At 41.6% G+C, this 21,277-nt stretch overlaps 1 protein-coding gene across 1 annotated transcript; it reads right to left on the reverse strand.

Moving 5' to 3' along the window:
* Positions 1 to 8,587: 8,587 nt before the first annotated feature.
* egln2 (egl-9 family hypoxia-inducible factor 2) lies at positions 8,588 to 20,939 on the reverse strand. The gene is made up of 7 exons (XM_058080532.2): positions 20,783 to 20,939; positions 20,294 to 20,402; positions 18,553 to 19,904; positions 12,624 to 12,743; positions 12,390 to 12,526; positions 10,866 to 10,933; positions 8,588 to 10,789 (listed from the first exon to the last, which is right to left on the reverse strand). Exons 3-7 carry the CDS (start codon positions 19,693 to 19,695, stop codon positions 10,737 to 10,739), a joined length of 1,521 nt encoding a protein of 506 aa, XP_057936515.2. The 5' UTR covers positions 19,696 to 19,904; positions 20,294 to 20,402; positions 20,783 to 20,939; the 3' UTR covers positions 8,588 to 10,736.
* Between the last annotated feature and the right edge of the window lie 338 nt (positions 20,940 to 21,277).

Raw genomic sequence — 21,277 nt, forward strand, 5'->3', positions numbered from 1 at the left:
CTGAAAGAAGTTTGGGATGGTTCAAAACGCTCGGTTTCAAAAGGCGTGGTCAAACTGCCCCTTTGTGATGTCACAGAGAGGACTTCCTTATATACAGTATAAAGTGTCTGCCCTCCCCCAAGCGCTGCTCCCTTTTTTTACAGAGCAAAAGCCACATTTGTTTACCTATTCCTAAAGACGCCACCATCAGGCACAAATAGTTGGGAGTTCCTGATTCCTTACCAGCAAAAGAAACGCATTTTAATCCGTAAACGCCATCTCACACTAGACTGTTTGGTGAACATGGGCTAGCATGCAGCCGGACTAGCCGACAAACCTGCTGAAGCCTGACGCCTTTCCAACGTTACTTGGTCATGTAGAAGAGTCAGAAGGGCAAGCATGAGTAACAATTTATAAAACTCAACTCTGAACCTGCGGCACGGCGGTCAAGTGGTTAGCGCGCAGACCTCAATTCCACCCTCGGCCATCTCTGTGTGGAGTTTGCATGTTCTCCCCGTGCATGCGTGGGTTTTCTCCGGGTACTCCGGTTTCCTCCCACATTCCAAAAACATGCTAGGTTAATTGGCCACTCCAAATTGTCCATAGGTATGAATGTGAGTGTGAATGGTTGTTTGTCTATATGTGCCCTGTGATTGGTTGGCCACCAGTCCAGGGTGTACCCCGCCTCTCGCCTGAAGACAGCTGGGATAAGCTCCAGCACCCCCGCGACCCTTGTGAGAAAATGAATGAATGAATGAACTCTGAACCTGACACCTCGTCGCCTTGTTACACAAATACACGTCACCAGATATGCGCTAATCCAATTAGCATTCATGTTTATTCCGTGTATGTATGTATTCTATTCTACCTTTCATTTCCCAACATATTCCCACGTTGGATGCCTTCCAAAGTGTCTTTCTAACAAACATCATTTGAGTCCTTCAATATTGGAGATGGATGATGGCAAAGTCGAGTCTAATACATGCTCAGTGGGAGGCGAGTAAGTACGTAAGTACGTACTATGAGGTATTTAGGCTGCTATGCTTCATAAAGACTATTATATGAGAATATCAACGTGAAACCAGTGCAGGTTCATTACGCTGAGCGTTTGTAAAGAATGCATAAATCCCATTTAGCCCTCCATCGCCTCCCACTGTGCACTCACGGCAGGATAATCCCCTCACAGATAATTCCTGCTGGCCACGGATGGCTCTTTGCTGCGACTGTAGGGTGGATGAATTGACACGCACTGTGTTGGTGCACAAAGGGACGAAATGAGAAGAACTACAGGTACAATACAACCGCTGTGCTCGCGTGCTACATACAGTATGTCTGCGTGATCCTCTTCTTACATCCTGCATTCAAAGTGGCCTAATCTTCTTCTGCAGCTCTAGGCCGGGCTTACTCTTCATTACCACACTAACATCCTTTCCCATAACAAGCAATGGAAATTGAATCCATCTGTTCCAGGGTCAAACTATCGCTGCCATGAAACCTGGATATGAAGTGTAGCATGTTAACATGATTAACTGTGAAGGACTATATACTGTCATTCAACTAAATTAATTCACATCTTGATGATGTGTGAAGGAAGTGTAGGAGACAGCATTGCTAAGGATGGAGTGGATGTGGTGCTTTTATCCACTCTCGCATCAAGTGTAAAAAGAAGTTAACCACTCTACAATAAAACTACGTATTTTCTGGACAATGAGTTGCACTTTTTTTTCATAGGTTGGCTGTTCCTGCGACTTACACTCCAGAGTGACTTATAAATAAAACTTATGTTACATCAGGGGTCTCAAACACGTGGCCCGCGGGCCAAATGTGGCCTGCAGGACACTAGTTTGAGGCCCGCGCAAGTTTGATATGGATGCTGTATGGTATCATGTACCCAGAAAAAAATTATTACGTTTCATGTTAAAGATTAAATAACTGTTAATAGTTATCCTCCCTATCCGTGTGGAAGTGGTAAGTTTTTGGCTTTTTTAAGTTTAAAGGAAATAACTTGGAGGCTACCGTTTAGGTCGCTAGCTCTCTAGTTTGCGAGTTAGCATGTGTCTCAAGACCCTGCAGTTGCGCAATATGTTGTAAATAAAAAAAAAGTATAAATGTGACTATAGTCGTGTTTTGTCATGTCTACAGGGCTCTAATAATGCTTTGTTCATTTTAATCTGAAAAAAATAATTTGTCTACCCACCAACTATATGTGGTTTCTTAAGTTTTTATTATTTGCCGTTTTATTATTATTATATTTATTTATTACTGATTGATTGATTTTCTTTATTCTTGATTTGTTTATGTATTTTTCATCTTATTTTGTGTAGACAAATTAAAAGTAAGATATTTGAGAACAGTGGAATGTTTTATCAGAGCTTTTCTTGTAGAAAATCGGAACCAAAGCAAAGTTTATTCATTTTTCTGTTTTTAATAAATTTGTTTTTTGTTTTTTTTTTTGGAAAACCTGATGTGGCCCAGCCTCGCCCAGACCCTAGCTCCAGTGGCCCCCAGGTAAATTGAGTTTGAGACCCCTGTGTTACATAAACACTGGACACCTTTTCTGTTCATGTTTATTTTTTGTGTAGCTGAATAACTATCGTGTTAGCATATCTTACATCTATTCAGCCTGTTCTCTATTCTTTTATTGTTAGAACTTGCCTTCCAAGAGGACGTAATGTCTGTTTTGGTCAAGTAGTTTGTAAAATAAATTACCCGCAAAAAATGCGACTTATACTTCAGTGCGACTTATGTATGTTTTTTCTACCTAATTATGCATTTTTGGCATTGTGCGACTTATACTCCGAGCTACTTATAGTCCAGAAAATACGATATAGTATGCTTGAAATTCTAAAGCCAGCCACCAGAGACGTGTCTACCACTTTCCGACTTCACATAAAAATCCAAATAAAAACCCAAGCACAATTTAGGGAGACACTGAACTTTTTCCTCCAATTGGACCTGAAAGAATCGAGCCGAGAGGTTGCAAAAGCACAGAGGTCTATGTGGACCAGCAGAGGTCCACATAGAGGGGCCATGCGGTCTAAGCCTGTTGTAGATGCCTGTAGGATATAGGTGTTCATCCTGTAAGAACGGCTGTACTGCACAGCTACCTTGGAATGCAGAGAGGATCTATAAAGCCCACCTGGCTGAGCGTCCCTAATTACGGCAGCTATTCGCTCTTAGCAACACGGTGTAACGTAGACAAGGAGTACAGTGTACTGCAGTGTGTACCAGCATGGACGTGCATGTGTTCATGGAGTCTGTACAGGATGTGTGCAACCTCAAGCATGAAATGCAATCTATTGATCGGAATATAAATAGACATACCAGGAGGGTCAAATGCGGCTGTTGGAAACAAACACACACACACACCCTACTGTTGTTGTAGTTGGCAGTGGCAATACATTATTATTATTATTATTATTATTACTATGTAAAAAAAATCTTATTTTTGGCACAAATCCTATATCGGATGTTATTAGAGTGTACCTGTGGGATCCTTGAGCAGGGAGCATATCACCATGGCAATCTGACTCTAGAGAAGAGGACATAAGGATGATTAGAGGGGACCTATTATACTCATTTTTGGGCCTTTGTATTGAGTTGTGGACTCCAATAGAGCGGCTACACACAATAACCACACAAAAAGCTTTCTAGATCTTCCAGAATCTGTACCTATCTCAGCTCCGAGGGTTTCCTGCCTCCTAAACAAGTGGTCTGTGTAATTTACTCCACCCACTCCGCTGCATTTTTCTCTTGCTGGCCGGGAATCAGGAACTCCAACCTCTTCTGCCTGATGCTTGCCTATGCTAAACAAAATTAGCTTTGCCTCACACCCGTTGCTAAACATTCCCAGGTCGCCATTGCAGGGCTCACTATCCTCATTATCTGCTGCGCTGGCATCATTTAACACGAGAATACGACATTGAAAGAATATTTATGGGTCAGAAAAAAGGAAAAGTCCTCTTTCAAGGGTTTACTAAAGATTCTCAGCAAACTAAAGTGAGTACAACCTCTCACATTCCAGGAACTATTTTTACTACAGTATATCTTCTGAAGAGAGATCACAATAGAAATTAAACTTGGATATACTTTAGAGTAGTCAGTGTACAGCTTATACATGCTTATACATGTACCTAAAGTGGTGTTTCTCAATTATTGTCTGTCGTGCCCCCACTGTGGGACAGAAATGTTTTGCAACCCTCTGATTTGAAATAGGGCAGCACAGCGGTCGAGTGGTTAGCGCGCAGACCTCACAGCTAAGAGACCAGGGTTCAATTCCACCCCTTGCATGTTCTCCCCGTGCATGCGTGGGTTTTCTCCGGGTACTCCGGTTTCCTTCCACATTCCAAAAACATGCTGGGTTAATTGGTCACTCCAAATTATACATAGGTATGAATGTGAGTGTGAATGGTTGTTTGTCTATATGTGCCCTGTAATTGGCTGGCCACCAGTCCAGGGTGTACCTCGCCTCTCGCCCAAAGACAGCTGGGATAGGCTCCAGCACTCCCCGCGACCCTCGTGAGGAAAAGCGGTAGAAAATGAATGAATGATTTGAAATACTACTGAGAAACTGACAATAGTACTATAAAAATACTACAGCCTGAGCAGTGAAGCATAGAAACATATTCAAGAGTCAAATTTCAAGCTGTGGAAGACAAATTCATACACGTTGGCAGGTCTGCACGAATATTTAAGGTCCGCCCAGACCCTTGGTTGCTTAAGTGTGAAGAGTGAACTAAGGTTGGAAGAAATGAGTCACTTATTACGGAATTATCAGATGTAGTAAAAAAAAAAGCTGTTAAGTACACCAGGTACTTCACAGTTGTCTTTATTAGCGGTGCTATTTACTTACATAAGAACTATTTATCTACATAAGAACTATTTATCTACATAAATGACCAGACAGTGATAAGAGAATATCGAGATGCTTCCGACTTATTTTTCCTGGAACGTCCAGTACATTACGGGATGTTTCGGCTTCAGGAAGCCATTGCAACACTGAATGAATTCTATGAAAGTGGTACAGTAATACTTCCTCTATTTGTGCTAATAATAAACACAGATTGCGACAGAAACATATACTACAGCCTCATTGGTCCATTGTGTCATGAGCTCGTCATCTTTAAAGCTTGCATACTTTTTTAGGCATGTGTCAAAACCTTTATTATTAAGAATTCATTTCTTAAATTTAACAAATTTGAAGAACTGCCGACCTACCAACATTAAAATAAATTAATCACTTACCCCTTTTTCAATGCTTTAAAAACGCATATATTTATTTAAAAATTTTGTTTTTATTATTTTTTTGGTTGAATTTGACTTCTACAATGTAAGTCAAAGTCTCTTCGACTGTTTAGCTTGTCAGCTTCCTTTGTTACGAGTAAATTATGGTGATTAAAGAGAGAAGAAGAGTGTTACTGCGTCTGGAACTAATCATAATTAATACATTTTTACTGCAAATGTTGATCCCAAATCCGTACAATCTGTGAATAAGTCAATTAAAATACTTTCAAAATATTTGAATTAATAAATAATGGCTGTAGCATATTTGACCATGGTCAATTATTAGTCCAAAATATGCATGCTTAAGCAGATTTTGGTGCTAAATGAAGTATTATTAAGCATAAAAATGAGTAAATTAACTAAAACACAGGGGAATGACATTCAGGAAATGCATTTAAAGACACATTGGAGTGTGTAGTGTGACCTTTGGTCACTAGATGTCAGCAATGTTACACTGATGAGCCAATACATTTATAAAAATGTTTATTGTATTTATATCAATAACATTATTATAATAATAATTAACTGTTAAAGGAATAATTACTAATAATTATTGGTATTATTAATACAGTTAATATTATTAGAATTAGTTGTTCTTTCAATGTTAAGTTTGTCGGTAAAACAATACAAATACAGTGAAAATGGTTCTCTAATGTGTCCTAACATCATGAGGCGCTTATACAGTACATAAATATGATTTCACAGTTCCAGGTGGCCCACTGAGGGTAACCACAGCCGCAACCAGTGTGACGCCTCTTGTCTCAAGTCACATATCGTTATCGTGGCTAACCAACAAATTGTTGATCCAGGAAAGTCCAAACTGTGACACGTCATCGTACTTTCAACATTCTGCTATTCTGGGAATTGCAATTGTTGGATCTCAGGCGAAATTTAATTCCCACCAAATACAGAAACAATATGCATCAGCATCAGTAAAGCAGCCTGCGTGCTTTTGGACTAGAATTTGTACCCAGGCGTGCTAAGATGCTTTAACTGTTGGAACTTCATCTGTCACACTCACAGTCTTTAAATCTGCTGTCTTTGCTGCTTGCATTTTCATGTAGCAGCATCATTTCTGCTGCCGGTTCCTCTCCAGTATGTCGGGCTTGGATGACCCATACAGCAAAACAGGGACAGGGAGAGTCGGCAGGAAGAGTCCCAGGCAACACTTTGGACACTCCTGATCTATAGGAAGAGAAAATGTAAGAAAAGATGAAAATAATGGTTTCTACAAGATGTTGGAGTGTGTCTTGAGTGTCGAATTAATCAATAAATTGTTAAATAGTTAAATAAAGCTGTACAAAAGTAACCGTACTTTTGTCCATACATTTATAAACGATTTGACATTGAAATTCCAGTGACTCATATTTTTAGGTAATACTGTGACTCTTAGTGGTCAGTGTGCGCACTGCAGTGTCATTACATCTGAAACTGCAATAGAGCAAATTAACCACTAGAGGTGCTAGAAGCAAGGTCCATAAATGAAGCAGGCGCACTCACTTCGTCTTTAACCTTTGAATGGAAGCATGGGTATGAGTGAGGGACTAAATTCGGAATTCAACTAAAGTAATTGGGAAAATGCGCCTCATAAGTCGCACACAAAAGTTTTTTCCACCATAACGAAATGCTTTTTTGGTATTTCTGCATGAACACAAGACTACAGTGGTGTGAAAAAGTGTTTGGCATCTTCCTGATTTCTTATGTTTTTGTATGTTTGTCACATCAAACTAATTTAGTCAATGACAAAATGCAGTTTTAAAATGAAACAAACCAAAATGGCCCTACGTGAAAAAAAGTGATTGCCCTCCTGTTAAAACATAACATTCCTGAGATTAATTTCGATCTATCAGCATGGAAAAGGTTATACAGCCATTTTTAAAGCTTTGGGACTCCAGCAAAACACAGTGAGAGCCATTATCCACAAATGGCCAAAACATGGACCAGTGGTGAACCTTCCCAGGAGTGGATGTGCCAACCAAAATGATCAGAGAATGAAGAGCCCAGCAATGACTCATCCAAGAGGTCACAAAAGACCCCACAGCAACATCCAAAGAACTGAAGGCCTCACTTGCCTCAGTTAAGGTCAGTGTTCTTGACTCCACCAGAAGAAAGACACTGGGCAACATAGGTTCCAAGACCAAAACCATTGCATCTTGATGATCCCCAAGACCTTTGGGAAAATACTCTGTGGTCTGACGAGTTTAAAAGGTTTTGGATGTTGTGTGTCCTATTACATCTGGCATAAAAGCTTCAGAAAAAGCAACAGTGAAATGTGGTGGTGGTAGTGTGATGGTAAAGGGCTGTTTTACTGCTTCAGGACCTGGAACCGGTCCAACGGAACCATGATGGACAACGATCCAAATAGCAGAAAAGTCCACCTCTGAATGGAAAGAAAAACCAAATGAAGACTTTGGAGTGGCCTCGTCAAAGTCCTGACCTGAATCCTATAGAGATGCTGTGGCATGCCCTTAAAAAGGTGCTTCATGCTGGAAAAGCCTCAAATGTGGCTGAATTACAACAATTTTGCAATGATGAGTGGGCCAAAATTCCTGTAAGAGACTCATTGCAAGTTATCACCAACACTTGATTGCAGTTGTTATCAGTTTTCTCCCTTAATAATAAAAAAGTTTTGTGTTCCATTTTGTTATTGACTAACAATTTGTTTGATGATCTGAAACATTTCAATGTGACAAAGATGCAAAAATATGAAATCAGGAAGGGAGTAAACGCACCTTTCACACCATACAGTATATCTATGGTATACACAGAGCAATACAATATATTGTATCAATAAAACAAATCACTTTTAGACCCACAAGGGTGATGTGTCATTTACCTTTGGACTCAGTCCCACGATGCATTGCCCTGATCAGGAACCACGTAAAGCAGGAAGTTAGTGTTTATCTTGTTTACATTCGCTGTTGTCTACTGACTGGCGAGTGTCACGTGTTCATGCTAAGTGTCAAAGTCTGAGGGTGATGCCAACATGCTGTATGCATATTTACTGAATTTAATTCAGTAGCGTAGAGGAACATAGTCATTCTTTGTACTCATTAGGTTGCTCCAACTTGAATGTCAACACTGGCTTTTTCCTAGTAGTGCAAATAATGAACAGAAAACAGAAATATTAGCAAATGCATTCCACAACAAATTCTACAGCTTTCATTCATTTTCTACCGCTTATCCTCACAAGGGTAGCGGGGGGTGCTGGAGCCTATCCCAGCTGTCTTCGGGCGAGAGGCGGGGCACACCCTGTCATTTAGTAAAAACAAATTCATAGCAGGTTATTTTTGTTCTGCATTTCAATGACCATAACACCATCAAGTTATTATTAGACTAATTTTAATTTCCTTTTTAGACCATTCGCACAGTATTTTACAACGGATTGATTGTTAAGTTAAACAAAAAAAAAGACATACATTATTGCGCTTTCTTCAACTACTACAGCAAGTCAAGAGTAGCTTTATCAGGCACAGGCTGGCCTTTTTTTTTTCTTTACATACTTATTCAACAGTCACAGGCATTTCACTCAATAAAGTGCTTTTTTTTCCCCTGTAAAATAACTTTTTTTTTTAAAGCAGGCTAACAAATACCTGTAACCATCATCAAGACAGTAGTTGTATCACATTAGAAGAGTCACACACATGCACACAGGAGCAGACATACGAGTGAGTGTGTGCTTGGTACTACTACCGTATACCGTATACTGTATACATGTTTGAATGGAGAACTACTGAGGATTAAACTCACCAGCACATTCTAATGACATCCAATACCAGAGTTGGATCAAGATGATTAGCGTTGATTGCTAATGTCATTTGTCCTTCTAATTTTTTAATATTATTTTGTATTTTTATTTGAAAATGTATTTTTAAATACAGGTGTCATACTGTTTTACATGTACAGGTGTGGCCAGTGAGGGTGTAATATCCTTCTATACCGGGGTGTCCTGACTTTTTCGGATGCAGGGGCCAATTTAGTTACGCAAAAGACATTTATTGTATATAAAAAAAACTTGTATACTTCTTGTCTTTAGTCTCATAATATTTTGAATTCTATAATTGCTACTCTTTGTTGAGTTTTTTTTTTCTCCACTTTTATTTTTTCTCTTATGACTTTATACCTTATACACTCACAAAAACTTCCAACGCAACATTTGGATTTAGCGTCATTTTCTTACAATAAATGTAACACTACATAACAAATATTAAGATTTAAATGCAAAACACAGTTTCAGAGTCACCTGATCACCAAAGTCGCTATCTTGTATGAGCTTCTCTGGCGTCACACTGCCTGGATTCTGCCATGAATGGAGTCAATGAATTGCTAAATTTCCGCCTGTGCGATGCGGCCCCATGTTTCCCGATACTGGCTCCAGCAACGTTATATGGGCGACACATGGATGCCAAGGTTCCTTGCGACATTCCACCAGTTAGCATTCTGACGGCTCGTTCTTGCTGATTTTGACCTAGGCGCTGCATGGTCGCGCGTTGACCGATGACAATGCAAAGAAATATTGAAGTTGCGCATTGCTACGGCTATTTATTGAACACATTTTGGAAGAAATGGTCAATGAGTTCCAAACAATGTGCGATCAAGCCTTTTAGTGCAATCAAGCCTTTTAGTGCAATCAAGCTTTTAATGTGTAGTCATTTATCTTGACTAAAAACAATATCACATTTTACGTACACCAAATATTTCAAAATTGTGTTGCAGTGGAAGTTTTGGTCAGTGTATTTTGTCTTTATTCTCATGAATTTACCCCAAAAAAAACATATGTGGCTGTAGGCAACCTCTTGATGTTTACGATATTTCAATAGCTGCTTTGACTGGTCACCACCCGGCAGCTTTATGGAGCTCTGCAGCCCTTGGTGAGAGACTCATGCGTGTAAATAAACGCTCATTAAGTGGTAGGGCATCTACAGTAGTTATTTCTTTAGATTCATTTCCTGTATGTGGTAGATGTTCACAGTATGGTTTTGTGCTGTTTTTATTTCTTTTTTTTTAAAACCAAGTATAAAGGTATATCGGTGCATGACACACTCACACATGAGACCCTGTTTGAGACCTGAAGCGATGTTTCCACATCCGTTCTACAGAGATCATACATGTAAAGTTTTCCCTCATGTTCTGTGCATTATTGAAATTCTGTCCTAAAATGTTTATTGTGCTTCTTTCTCCTGAAAGATTGCAAGAGTGTTTAGTATGTAAGGTCAGTACTGCATGAACAGGTACCATATTCTCCTCATTGTTATCCTGATTAGCGGTTCTCCTCTGTGAGACGTCAGTGGGCTGTCCTAAGAAGAAGAGGACCCTTTCTTTCTTCTCCATGCCGAAGGACTCCCTGCCCGCTCTGCTCCATTAGCTGCAGCGAGCAGTGACACTTGAACAGCGTCTCCCTTTATGACATCCATTAAGAGCTCAGAAAGGCACATGCTGCCTTCATGCTCGCTCTCCAGTGATTAAGATGAGATTCATGTCCTGCTGTTCTGACTGACAGGCACTTGAACACCTTTCTGTCCCGTTGCTATGGACACAGGCGACAAAATATTAGTCACAAGGGAAAATACATGCATGCAAAAATGGAATACGTTAAAGCTCACCCAGTCTGTATTTCTCTTTTGCCTCTGCTCGCTCTTGGGCATCAAAGTACCAGACTGTGATGGCGTAGCTGGGAGACAAACAATGTGATGTTAGATATCCCACAAATGTAGAAAAGAAGATGTGCAAAGAAGGTCAAACCTAATAAAGAGCCAGTTTAAGGCATCCAAGTTCATCAACAATATGTCACAGATGAATACAGTTGTCCCTCGTTTATTGCAGTTAATTGGTTCCAGACCAATTAGGTATACATGGATTTCCACAAGGTAGCAGTCATTATTAATATTATGGAATATTTTTGTTGTTAGAGCATAGAAAACCTGTTTATGCCGTTCTAAATGCGGTTTTTCCATGAAATAACACCCCTACAGTGACCTTTACACTCCTAGAATTCTTTGTTTACACCGCAAATCTTATGCGCAGGCTACGGAATCACTGCAGGGACACAAACGGCGGCTGCCGCTTTAAGCATAGCAAACTACCGAGCCAACTAGTTAGGCTCCAATTTATTTGTTCTAAACGTATTTATTCTAACTTCATGTAAGAAGCCAAAAATGTACCAGTTCCGCACAAAATGTGAGGAGAACTCGTTTTCACTCTGTCATGTTGGACATGCCATGACTGACGATGCAGTGTTATAAGGTAAAGTAATACAAGTGTTAACGTAATATAATACTATAAGGTATTGTCTCTTCTAAATAACATTACCAAAATACTACATGATTGCCTTTCAATGTTTTTCACTCATAATAGGCAATGATATTTGATTAATGAATTGATTGATTGATTTTTGAAAGTACATGGTTGACCATGGCTCTCAATTTACACAAAACTGTGGAGGGCAAACCTCTGTCGTACAAGACACAAGGTCGTACAAAGTTTAGCGAGCAAGGCTTTTGACACTTTTTTCAACACATTTAAAACTGTAACCCTCCATGGTGTCCCAATACCACACCGCTGGCAAAGTGTTTCCATGGTTCCACCTATGTAGGTTTTATGGTAGGGACAGTTTGACCCTTTTGTTATGAATTGGTTTCAAAAGGTCCAACAAAAACCAAACCATGTAAATCAGTCAATATTAAAAAATACATAGTAATTAAAGATACATAATAACATGGAGTGAACACTGCAAGGTTTGACTGTATTTGCATGATTTCCTCTGGAAATGTCAATAAGTGTGATTGTATTGATTAGCACTGCGTTAAGACAAGCGGGTGTTATGGGCAGCATAGGGTTAATATGCACCGTTTTTCCTCTCCCCTGTGGGGCTGCATTGTTTATTCCTGTCTCTCATGTCTGTGCCTCAGCGGCACGAGGCCTGCAATCGAACCTTCCTCCCCTCCGCCTCGTCTCCCCTCTCAGGAAACACATACTTCCTGCCCCTGACCCCACCTCGCCCCCAGCTAAGAGAGGGGAGGCTTCAATTACGATGACGTGAATGTATATCTACCTATGTCACAGTTATCAATGGAAAAGCTTTTCAATACAAAATCTGGTTTTATAAAAAAAATCTGCGGTAAGCTCACCGAGTGGCATAGGCTGGCTTGACTTCATGTGGGTTCCGGCGGTCAGACCAGAAGATCAGCAGTCGGTCAAACAAGGGTTCGATGTTTGCAACCACATTTTTTCCTTCAGGGTAGATCTGCAGCAACCCTCCTTGTGTCTACAATATAAACAAAACAAACACACACAACTTGTTGCTTTCATTCAATCCACTTCATACATGAGAGCAAAAATAACATGGCAAGTGTTGTCATTACCTGGACATCCCAGTTCTTGTTGAGATAGTAGATACATGTGATGCAGCGTCCATCGCCATTAGGGTTATCAACATGGCGAACATAACCGGCACCGTTACCCGGGTAACACGCAACCATGGCCTGAAACGGAGGGATTGACATGTTCAGCACAATGAAACAGCAGTGAAATAATGTAGAGTCCACTGGGTTGTGGATTATCATGTTGATTCTATGTTACTGCAACTCCAACAAACAAATATTAGGAATAACTGACAATGTCCATCAAATTATTAGTATGATTCCAGCTCCAGTGTTGGATCTCATTGAGATACCCAGAGGTTCCCACGGTGCCAAAAGCACAGGAACCTGTGGAAGTTCAGCCGCTGGTCAAGACTATGATCTCCAGATAGAGTATCTACAACCACAACAATGGTCTCACGCTGGTATTTCCCCTGCTTGACGCCTGTGTGTTCAAGGCTGAGAGGCGGCTGGTGTGGTCACTTTTCCTGAGCTGCGTGACTACTTTGGAGTCAGCGCACATTCTCCACCAAAAGCACCTGCGATGACCTTAAAACGCACTGGTGAGATGTGCCAGAGCGACAGGGTAGGGTTACATAAACATGATCATGTGCCCCGAGTTGCGTAAATAGCCTCTGAACATCTCCACTGACTAGTCAGGAAGCGGCTACAGTAGATTTGTTTTCCTGATTGGCTGCAGCGAGAGATGGTAGATGATGATAGCCAGCAGTAGTGGCGTCTTTTTAAGGGCTGACTGTCAGGTGCCTGATTGTTGCGTGACGCAGTGGGACGACCGCTGCAATTTGGGAGTAGAAAAAATGGCGTTCCCTGACCTCAATCCCACTTATGTGATCATCTTGGGCGTGCTGTTCGACCTGGAAAGCCGTCCCATGGCAGCGTGTGCAAAAGCAAACAGCAACAGCAAAATATACTATTTGTGGTCATGAGAATACAATTTATGCATCAAAAAAAAAAAAAAGAAAATGGCATCTCTAAAGTTTTATACATAAAAAAGGTTGTCACCTTGTCTATGTACGGTTTATCATTCCAGGTGCATCCCAGCATCACATCATCTGAGATCCATCACACTCATTCATGACAAACCGGTTCCGCATGACCCGAGCATTGATTGGCTAACACTCTCACAAGCTGTCGTACAACGAGGGTTTCCACCCTAAGGAAATCAAAGGACAGCCCACAAAGATTTCTGTTGCCACCTGTCCCTGTGCTCCCCTCTGACTAATGACAATGGGCTTCTCCCACACATTTCCTCTTTCATAGCCAAGATATAAGACTTAGACTTGGCTTAAGTCTTTCTTGCATTAAGGACATAATTATCTTGTAGACAGTACCAGTATGGTATGTACAGTCGTTCCTCCTTTACAATGGTTAATTGGTTCCAGCCCGGCCACGATTAATGACATTTTGTCACATACGATTTAATGTTAACGAATGGAATATTTTCACAGTTAGAGCATAAAAAGCCTGTAGACATGAAATAACACCCTTGTAGTCGCCTTCACACTCCTATTATTCATTGTTTACACCACCTTGCACAACTGCAGTGCCTTGAGCCGGCCTAGCGAGGTAACCAGTTCGCCTCAATTTATTTATTCGAAACTTAGGAAGCCAAGAATTTACCACTTCCACACAAACTGGAGATTTTTATTAGGAAGCCAATAAATCCTTGGAGTCTTTTATGTTTCACCGCTCCTCACTGGTGATTATGCAGTGTTTGAAGAGTGAATTGTTTTTAAATTACTAATATCAGAATGGTTAACTTCTGTGTGACAGTTAATAATGCAATCACTGGACTCATTGTACTGTATATCACTGTATATATCTGGCAGACATATAGACATTTAGGTAAGAGTGATTATTGTAGCTATGCACTAAAGAATTGTGCAATTGAGCTGACTTTTTTCCCCAAGTTAGCAAGAATCTTAACAGCACTGTACACAATCAAGCACATTAGCGTGTATCACACCGCCACACGGTGCAGCCCTTGGCTGCAGCATAAACACACCGATTACATTACAAATACCATAAAGGCACTTATAGGACGATGTTATTACATCAGGATATTACAGGAAATCAAAGTATTGAAGAAAAGATGTCACTCACACACACAGGCCGAGTCATACTGAGTCACACAGCATGACATGGCATGCCGCGATCCTATCTACGGCCCGCTGCTCTCGTCACATCTCTGCAGCGATCAGTGCCCTCAGTCAATTGGAGTTGGCACCGAGCAACCTGCATGGCCGACAAGACACTACGGATGCTTCAATCGGGGTTTTATGAAGCAGATTCCGATCATCCATGAGTGAGCTCGGCAGATACCCATCACACGGATTAACTTTACATTATTCAATTTATTTATGATAAGTGGTATTGGTCAGGGGTACGTGTTCATGTCCAACATGAACAACAACAAAAAATGGAAAAAAAAAACCTTGAAAAAAAGTGCAGTTTTCCTTTAATGTAACCAACATAGTAACACCAGTATGTGTATTATTGGAGTGTGTAGTGGTGGGAAACTGCACTGCATCATTGGGTGGATTACTATAGTCAGAAAAGTATGATAGGTGTAACTTTAGGGGTTGTCAGCGTCCTTGATCGTGACGGCAGTTGTGGGCTGACGTCACGTTCAAGAGATTTGTGGGATGAAAATGAATGAATCATCAAGAAAATGGGCATAGGACTTTATGTAAAATAGAATCACACATGATTAATAGGTGCCATTATGATTTTTAGGAAACAGGATAATTAAATGAATGATGGCCCATTATGTCACTTTGTCCTTCCAACTCCACATCACTGCTCAATATTTGGCAGGCAAGATGTGACAACAGCAGCTAATTATTGGTGCAATTTTATCTGAATGACATGTCGTGTCACCATTATTTAGCCATTCTATTTCCTTCATATCTAGGTTATCTGAAAGGACTGACTTCATAACCAAAAAAAAAAAAAAAAAGCTGTATGTTATGCAAGAGCTTTAAGTGCGTAGTTACTACCCAATGCAGCCTGCATGGTGGCACAACGGAGCACGTGGAAGGGCATCTGAGGACATGCTGCTGCTGCAGCAGACGCTCGGGACAAGATTGTGCTGCATGGCTCCCGCTAACTAGATAACTCAACACGCCATGTACACTATAATGACAACAAAATCAACAACCTCGGTCCTGATGAATGAAAATGAGGGCATACAGACACGCCCCTGCTGCTGCTGTGGTGGTATCCCCAGAACCGAAAGATAGCCCCCCTCCCTCGTCTTTTCTAAGCGCCATCTGAGCTCCACTCTGTATGGGCCTGTTACCAAGGAAACAGCTTGAAAATATTTTGTCCAAGTACCAAAAAAATGGGTGTTGATCTTTGTGCAGAACAGTCTGTGTTGCTGCTCAACCGTCAGCGGGTCGGGTCAGGCAATTTGGCACAGGTTAGGTATTAATGCGGGTGTCTGATGGCTATGCAGGTTGCTTAGTGCAATTAGGTTTTCATTGGCCATGTGACTCAGTATGTGTGTGTGTGTGTGTGTGTCAGCCTCCTGCCACAGACATTAACAAAATAATAATGATTTCCGTCTTTTGTTCAATACTTCTGTCTACTTAAGTAAATGAGATGGGGTGAAGAAACACTGAGGACGAGCCAGTCTAAAAACTAATTGTTATCCTGGAGGCACAGACTCACTGACCTTCTGTCCACTTGTACCCCACCCTGATCCTCCTCTTTCCTATCACTTCCTCTCTTACTCACACTCATTCTGTTGCAAAGGCGTTGTAACACATCTTAAAATAAAGCCTGTAGCTCTGCCAACTACGGTAAATTCCAATGTATAAGCCGCTACTTTTTTCTTAAACTTTGAACCCTTGTGTCTTATACAGCGGTGGGACTAATTTGTGGCTAAATTCTAATCTTGTGACATCTCCTTTACTTCAGAACTACTACTAATTGTTTAAAATACTATGCCGCTCACGAGTCCATGAGGAAACCGTAGATCTTTCTTTAGCAGAGCCAATCCCGAGTTATCAATGCACTCACAACAAGCTTGTCAATGCATTGGAAATCTCAGGAGGTCATTATATATAACAGTAGAACAATATAACAGTCTGACTCACAATCCCATCTTACAACAAACACTTAACTCATCTCACAGCAACTTAACATACCTGGTAAGGCGAGTTTAAAATTGAAAGTGAAAAATGTTTCAAGTTTTCCCATAATGCAATGAATCTGAGCATTTAATTCACTGGGGCGCTGTACTGACGTCAGCCTCCCTCTGGGCTCCTCTGGTGAACAGAGACAGCATTACATCCCCAGCTATCATTTTCTATGCTCCTTGTCCTCCAATGAAATGCTTTGCTCAAACAAAAAACAGTTTTTTGTATTTAACTTGTATTGGGTCATGTTTGTATATTTATCAATTATACCTTTTATGTGTTCAGTTGTGGGTGCAGCTTATGCACAGGAATTTACAGTATTCGCTGGAGCATCATCGTGTTTTTCATCCGCTAATAGGCTAGCCTAGCATGATGTTGCTGTGAGGAGGTTAGCGCTGTACCTCACATACTAGCTATACTAGTGTTGCTATTGTTTGTGAGAAACAGATGTAGTTTGGCTAACTTTTCTAATAGGATGCTAAAATGCACAACAAACACTCATGCTGGTGCTTGTGGTTAGCAAGACTTTGTCATGGAGGGAATTCCAATTACAATAGTGAAAGACATCCATATTTTGTTGACATAATTAGACAGTATGTGGTGAACAGTGCTCTCATTTTGAAGGCCACAAATATGTTGATTGTTAACGACGTTTTGCATTAACAAGCGGTGAAACACAACGCGGTGTAGACAGACTCATACTCTGCTCAACTAACCCTGTCTCAGGTCGCTATTTCGACAAGTTTAGTTCGGGAGGGGCGGGTTTTTGTTTGTCATGTGATTTTGCCACATTAAACGACTCGCCAGGGGAATACTTCCCCACACAAATGTTCCTTCTCCTCACGATGATAGCACTTCATTATTTTAATTTCTGCAAGACTCCGTGTTAACATTGGATTCTGCTTTTACTCTTTACTCAGGAAAAAGATGAAAAAAATAAACATTCATGCGGAAATCATAAGGCCCTAATTCAGGCAAGAGCGGAGTTTCAGTATACATTAGATAAAGTACACTAAAGCGCTTGTTCGTGCCATGCACTCTGTCAGAGACAACTCTATGGTGTTAAAGCTACAGACATTCAAAACAACATGTTCTCAGTGGACCTTACAAAAACTTTAAAAGTGTCTAAATTTCAAAACCGGGCAAGATGTGCAACACTCTTCCAATACACTATTGTGGAAGCTGTGAGACTTGTGCAAAATAGAAAAAAAAAATAACAGTAGCATATATGAACATTCAACCATAAAACCACTTGTACTGTCTTGTACTGCAGGACTTGAAAGCAGCACAGTCCTGGGGGCAGAGCAAAGGTCGCAGACAGGAGGCTAACCATGGCCTAGGTCTTACGTAAATGGGGAAATGCAGCACGAGGGCAAGGTGCTTACAACTGCTGCGGGGTGAATGAGGTTATTAGACCATAGTTTACATGGAGCTCAACAAGTGAGAATTTTGGATGGGTTCCAATGATAATGATTGCACATTGACATTAGCTCGTCAAAGGCCCTACTACTGTACCTTTGAAACAAGACTTTTATAGCTTTGGAGCACACCTGTATCTATTACGGAAGCATAATAGAGGAGAAGAATTGTTTTCAAAGCCAAAATAGCTAGGAATGTGATTTAAGGAGATAGAGCTGCAAGAGTATTTTTTTCCTCTGGGCATAACATGGAGGAAGGCGTAAACATAAGGAAGTAAATCAAAGTAAACTAAAAAGTCAATTATAATCCTGCTCCCAAGATAAGTGAGCAGCCTGCCTCCAACCTCTCACCTTAGTACGTCCATTGATGACACAGTCCCCCAGCTGTCCGTTGGCCGCACTGTACATGACAGCCTCATCAATATGGGCCATCAGCATCCCGATGTTCTTACATCCAGTCTCATGTCCTTCCACCCAGGCAATCTGGTCACCCCGGATGTTCCGAGACGGAATGCCCCTCTGGCTCACCAGCTGCCCGCCGTGGAATTTCCCGCTCTGGTTTAAAACTTCGACTTCCTCCAAGACTCGCTCGCCCAGCAGAGGGCCCAAGAAGTTGTCCTTCACGCATATGCCGTAGTACTTAATGCAGGGCACGATGTACTGCAGGGCAATGCTCTCCGCTGACCAGCCGGACCCCTCTGAAGGGGGCGAGGTGGGGATGCCGTTAGCCTCCACGGGGGAGGTTTGACTGCAGGGGGTTGCCAACTGATATATGTTGTGTTGGAAACTCGGAGGGACTGCAGGGGCCAAGGGGGTCTGGGGAGTGACACAGTGACTGGAACTCATCTGGTCACCATAGCAACTTCTAATGCAGTCAGGAGTCAGTCTGGCGCATTTGTGAGCAATACTTCCATCAGCCAACCTCCTTCGCTTTAAGTCTGACTCCCCCAAAGCAAAACCTGAATCAGCAGAAGACCCTAAATCTGGTGACCCGGTGAGAGTCTCTAATCCCAAGTCACGGTTCTCCCCACCTCTCCTTTTCTGTTGTTTGGTTCTTAAGTCATTGTTGAGCCTCCGAATCAAAGCAGGGTCGCCATTCTCCACTAGACAGGCTCGACTGGTGAGGGGGTATGCGGAGGTCCCAGCTGTGCCCTTCATTTGTGCCGGGTTCGGCGTGTGAGCCAAAGCACCTGGGGGGCTCCCCTCCACAGACGGAGATACGACGGCGCCATCGTGGAGCGGAACGCCGGTTCTGCATTGTTTTGTCGGGGTCGTGAGTCCAGCGGGTTCGGCTAGACCCACCAGAAAATCTTCAGTGGTTGGCGCCCCGATTGCCGCCCCGCACAATCTGTTGAGTCCCATGTCCTCTGGGTGGGTGAACGCAACCTCTGCTGGTGAGCAGGCAAGCTGCAGTCCGCTGATCCTTTTCTCTTGAGACGCTGAAGCTGCATCCAATCTCGGCTTTAAAAGGTCCGTGCGTCTCCAAGTCTCCATTTCATCTCGTCTTGCACCGTATGACGTGCACGTAGCCCACGTCGGCGCTTCATCTTCTCGCCAAACCACTGGGTGCCGTGATGTAGAGGAGCTTTGCTGCAACTGCTTTCATGTCCGAGACTTGTTTTTCCTTTGCAAGCATCATCTCTCACCCTCCAAGCTGTCGGGTGGATTGCATTATTCTAAAAACATTTTTGAGGCTGTTTGGACTGTCGAGGAAGAGTAAAATGAGAGACTTTAGCAACTATTAATAGCATTAGGCAGGTCACTTGACATAGAGCAGAAGTATAACAAATTCTGAGTTTTACTTTACCTGGAGAGCACAGATATACTCACTAGCTATGCCACTTGCACAATTAAAGATAAACACAACATACTCACAAAGAAAACAAAAGCGGTTGTGAATTGCATCATTTGGCTTTGATGGTGTAGCTAGTCCTTATTTAAATAATTCAAAGCCAAGTCTCTAAGCAGCTCAATAACAACTTTTATCATTAGTATAATCGTTTTAATCGCACAGCTAACGATTCGATGCAAACAGAGTTCAATTTGAAGGCGTGAGATGAAATAAAGCGAGGGAAATTTGATAATGACTTACCGCAGCCCACAGCAATGCAAATCCACTCTTGAGCGTACGTGACAGGCTGCGTGTACGCATGTTATTTCCGGGAGTGTCTTCCCCTCCGTGCGCGCGTCCCACGCAGCGTCTTTAAATACATTTAAAACGCACACATACACTGTAAGAAATGATGGCGGACGAGGACCCAGAGCCGGACACCGGCCTGGCACAATGGTGTGGGCAAGGCAAGGGAAGATGCTCCTCCAACGGTCCTCAATGTACACTGTGATGGGTCTATGCAAGCGAACCCAATATCCTCCTCTTCCCTGCCCCCCACTCCCTCCTGTCACCAACATACGTACCGGCCATGTGACCACTACTTTCACCAGCTGAGCCGCCCATAAAAGATAGCGGCACACGTAAAGCGAACTAAACTAGTTCCCTTCACGTTCTTGCTATATTCAATGGTTGCGTTACTGGTAACACAAACAACTTCGCTAGACTACATACAAAAAACACAATACTCACTCAGTCTTCAAATGTGCTTTTTTTTTTACATTTGTCTTGTCCAATGTCAACATTATAGCAATAACAACAAGGGAAAAAAAGCATGAATAATTCTTTTTAAAACGTAAAAATCTAACGTTAGCTCGGAAAGTAAAGAAATGCTTGTAGGATTTGTGATGGAAACGTCACGTGTTTGCCTCGTCAACTATTGGTAGGCAGAAATCACGTGACTCAATCATAACTGCCCCATAGGCCAATTAAAAAATGTAAGCATGTGACCAAATCACTACTCAATTGATCAATGCCATGAACTTGGTCCATCGGAAATATAGTGTAACGTTTGAGTATTCAATTAAGGTCTACGCCCCCTACTGGTTGTTAGAAGTAGTACAACAAGGAAATATATCCGATTAATGTGTGCATTTCTCGAAAAAATCTAAAAAACATTTATATCGGAATAGTATGTTTCATTTGATGTTATCCTTATGCCACTCACAACCTTCGAGTTGTTTTGAT

The sequence above is a fragment of the Doryrhamphus excisus genome, linkage group LG8, assembly GCF_037039965.1.
Source record: "Doryrhamphus excisus strain RoL-2023G ecotype Guam linkage group LG8, RoL_Dexc_Guam_v1.1, whole genome shotgun sequence".
Taxonomy (NCBI): Eukaryota; Metazoa; Chordata; class Actinopteri; order Syngnathiformes; family Syngnathidae; genus Doryrhamphus; species Doryrhamphus excisus.

Bases quoted from the DNA above. Each gene is read 5' to 3' on its own strand.
- egln2 (XM_058080532.2), bottom strand. From the start codon at position 19,695: ATGGAGACTTGGAGACGCACGGACCTTTTAAAGCCGAGATTGGATGCA. The intron at 12,744-18,552 runs GTGAGAGGTTGG...CCTCCGTTTCAG, and splicing joins TCATCAATGGACGTACTAAG to GCCATGGTTGCGTGTTACCC. The intron at 10,790-10,865 runs GTGAGCTTTAAC...CTGTGTCCATAG, and splicing joins AAAAGAGAAATACAGACTGG to CAACGGGACAGAAAGGTGTT.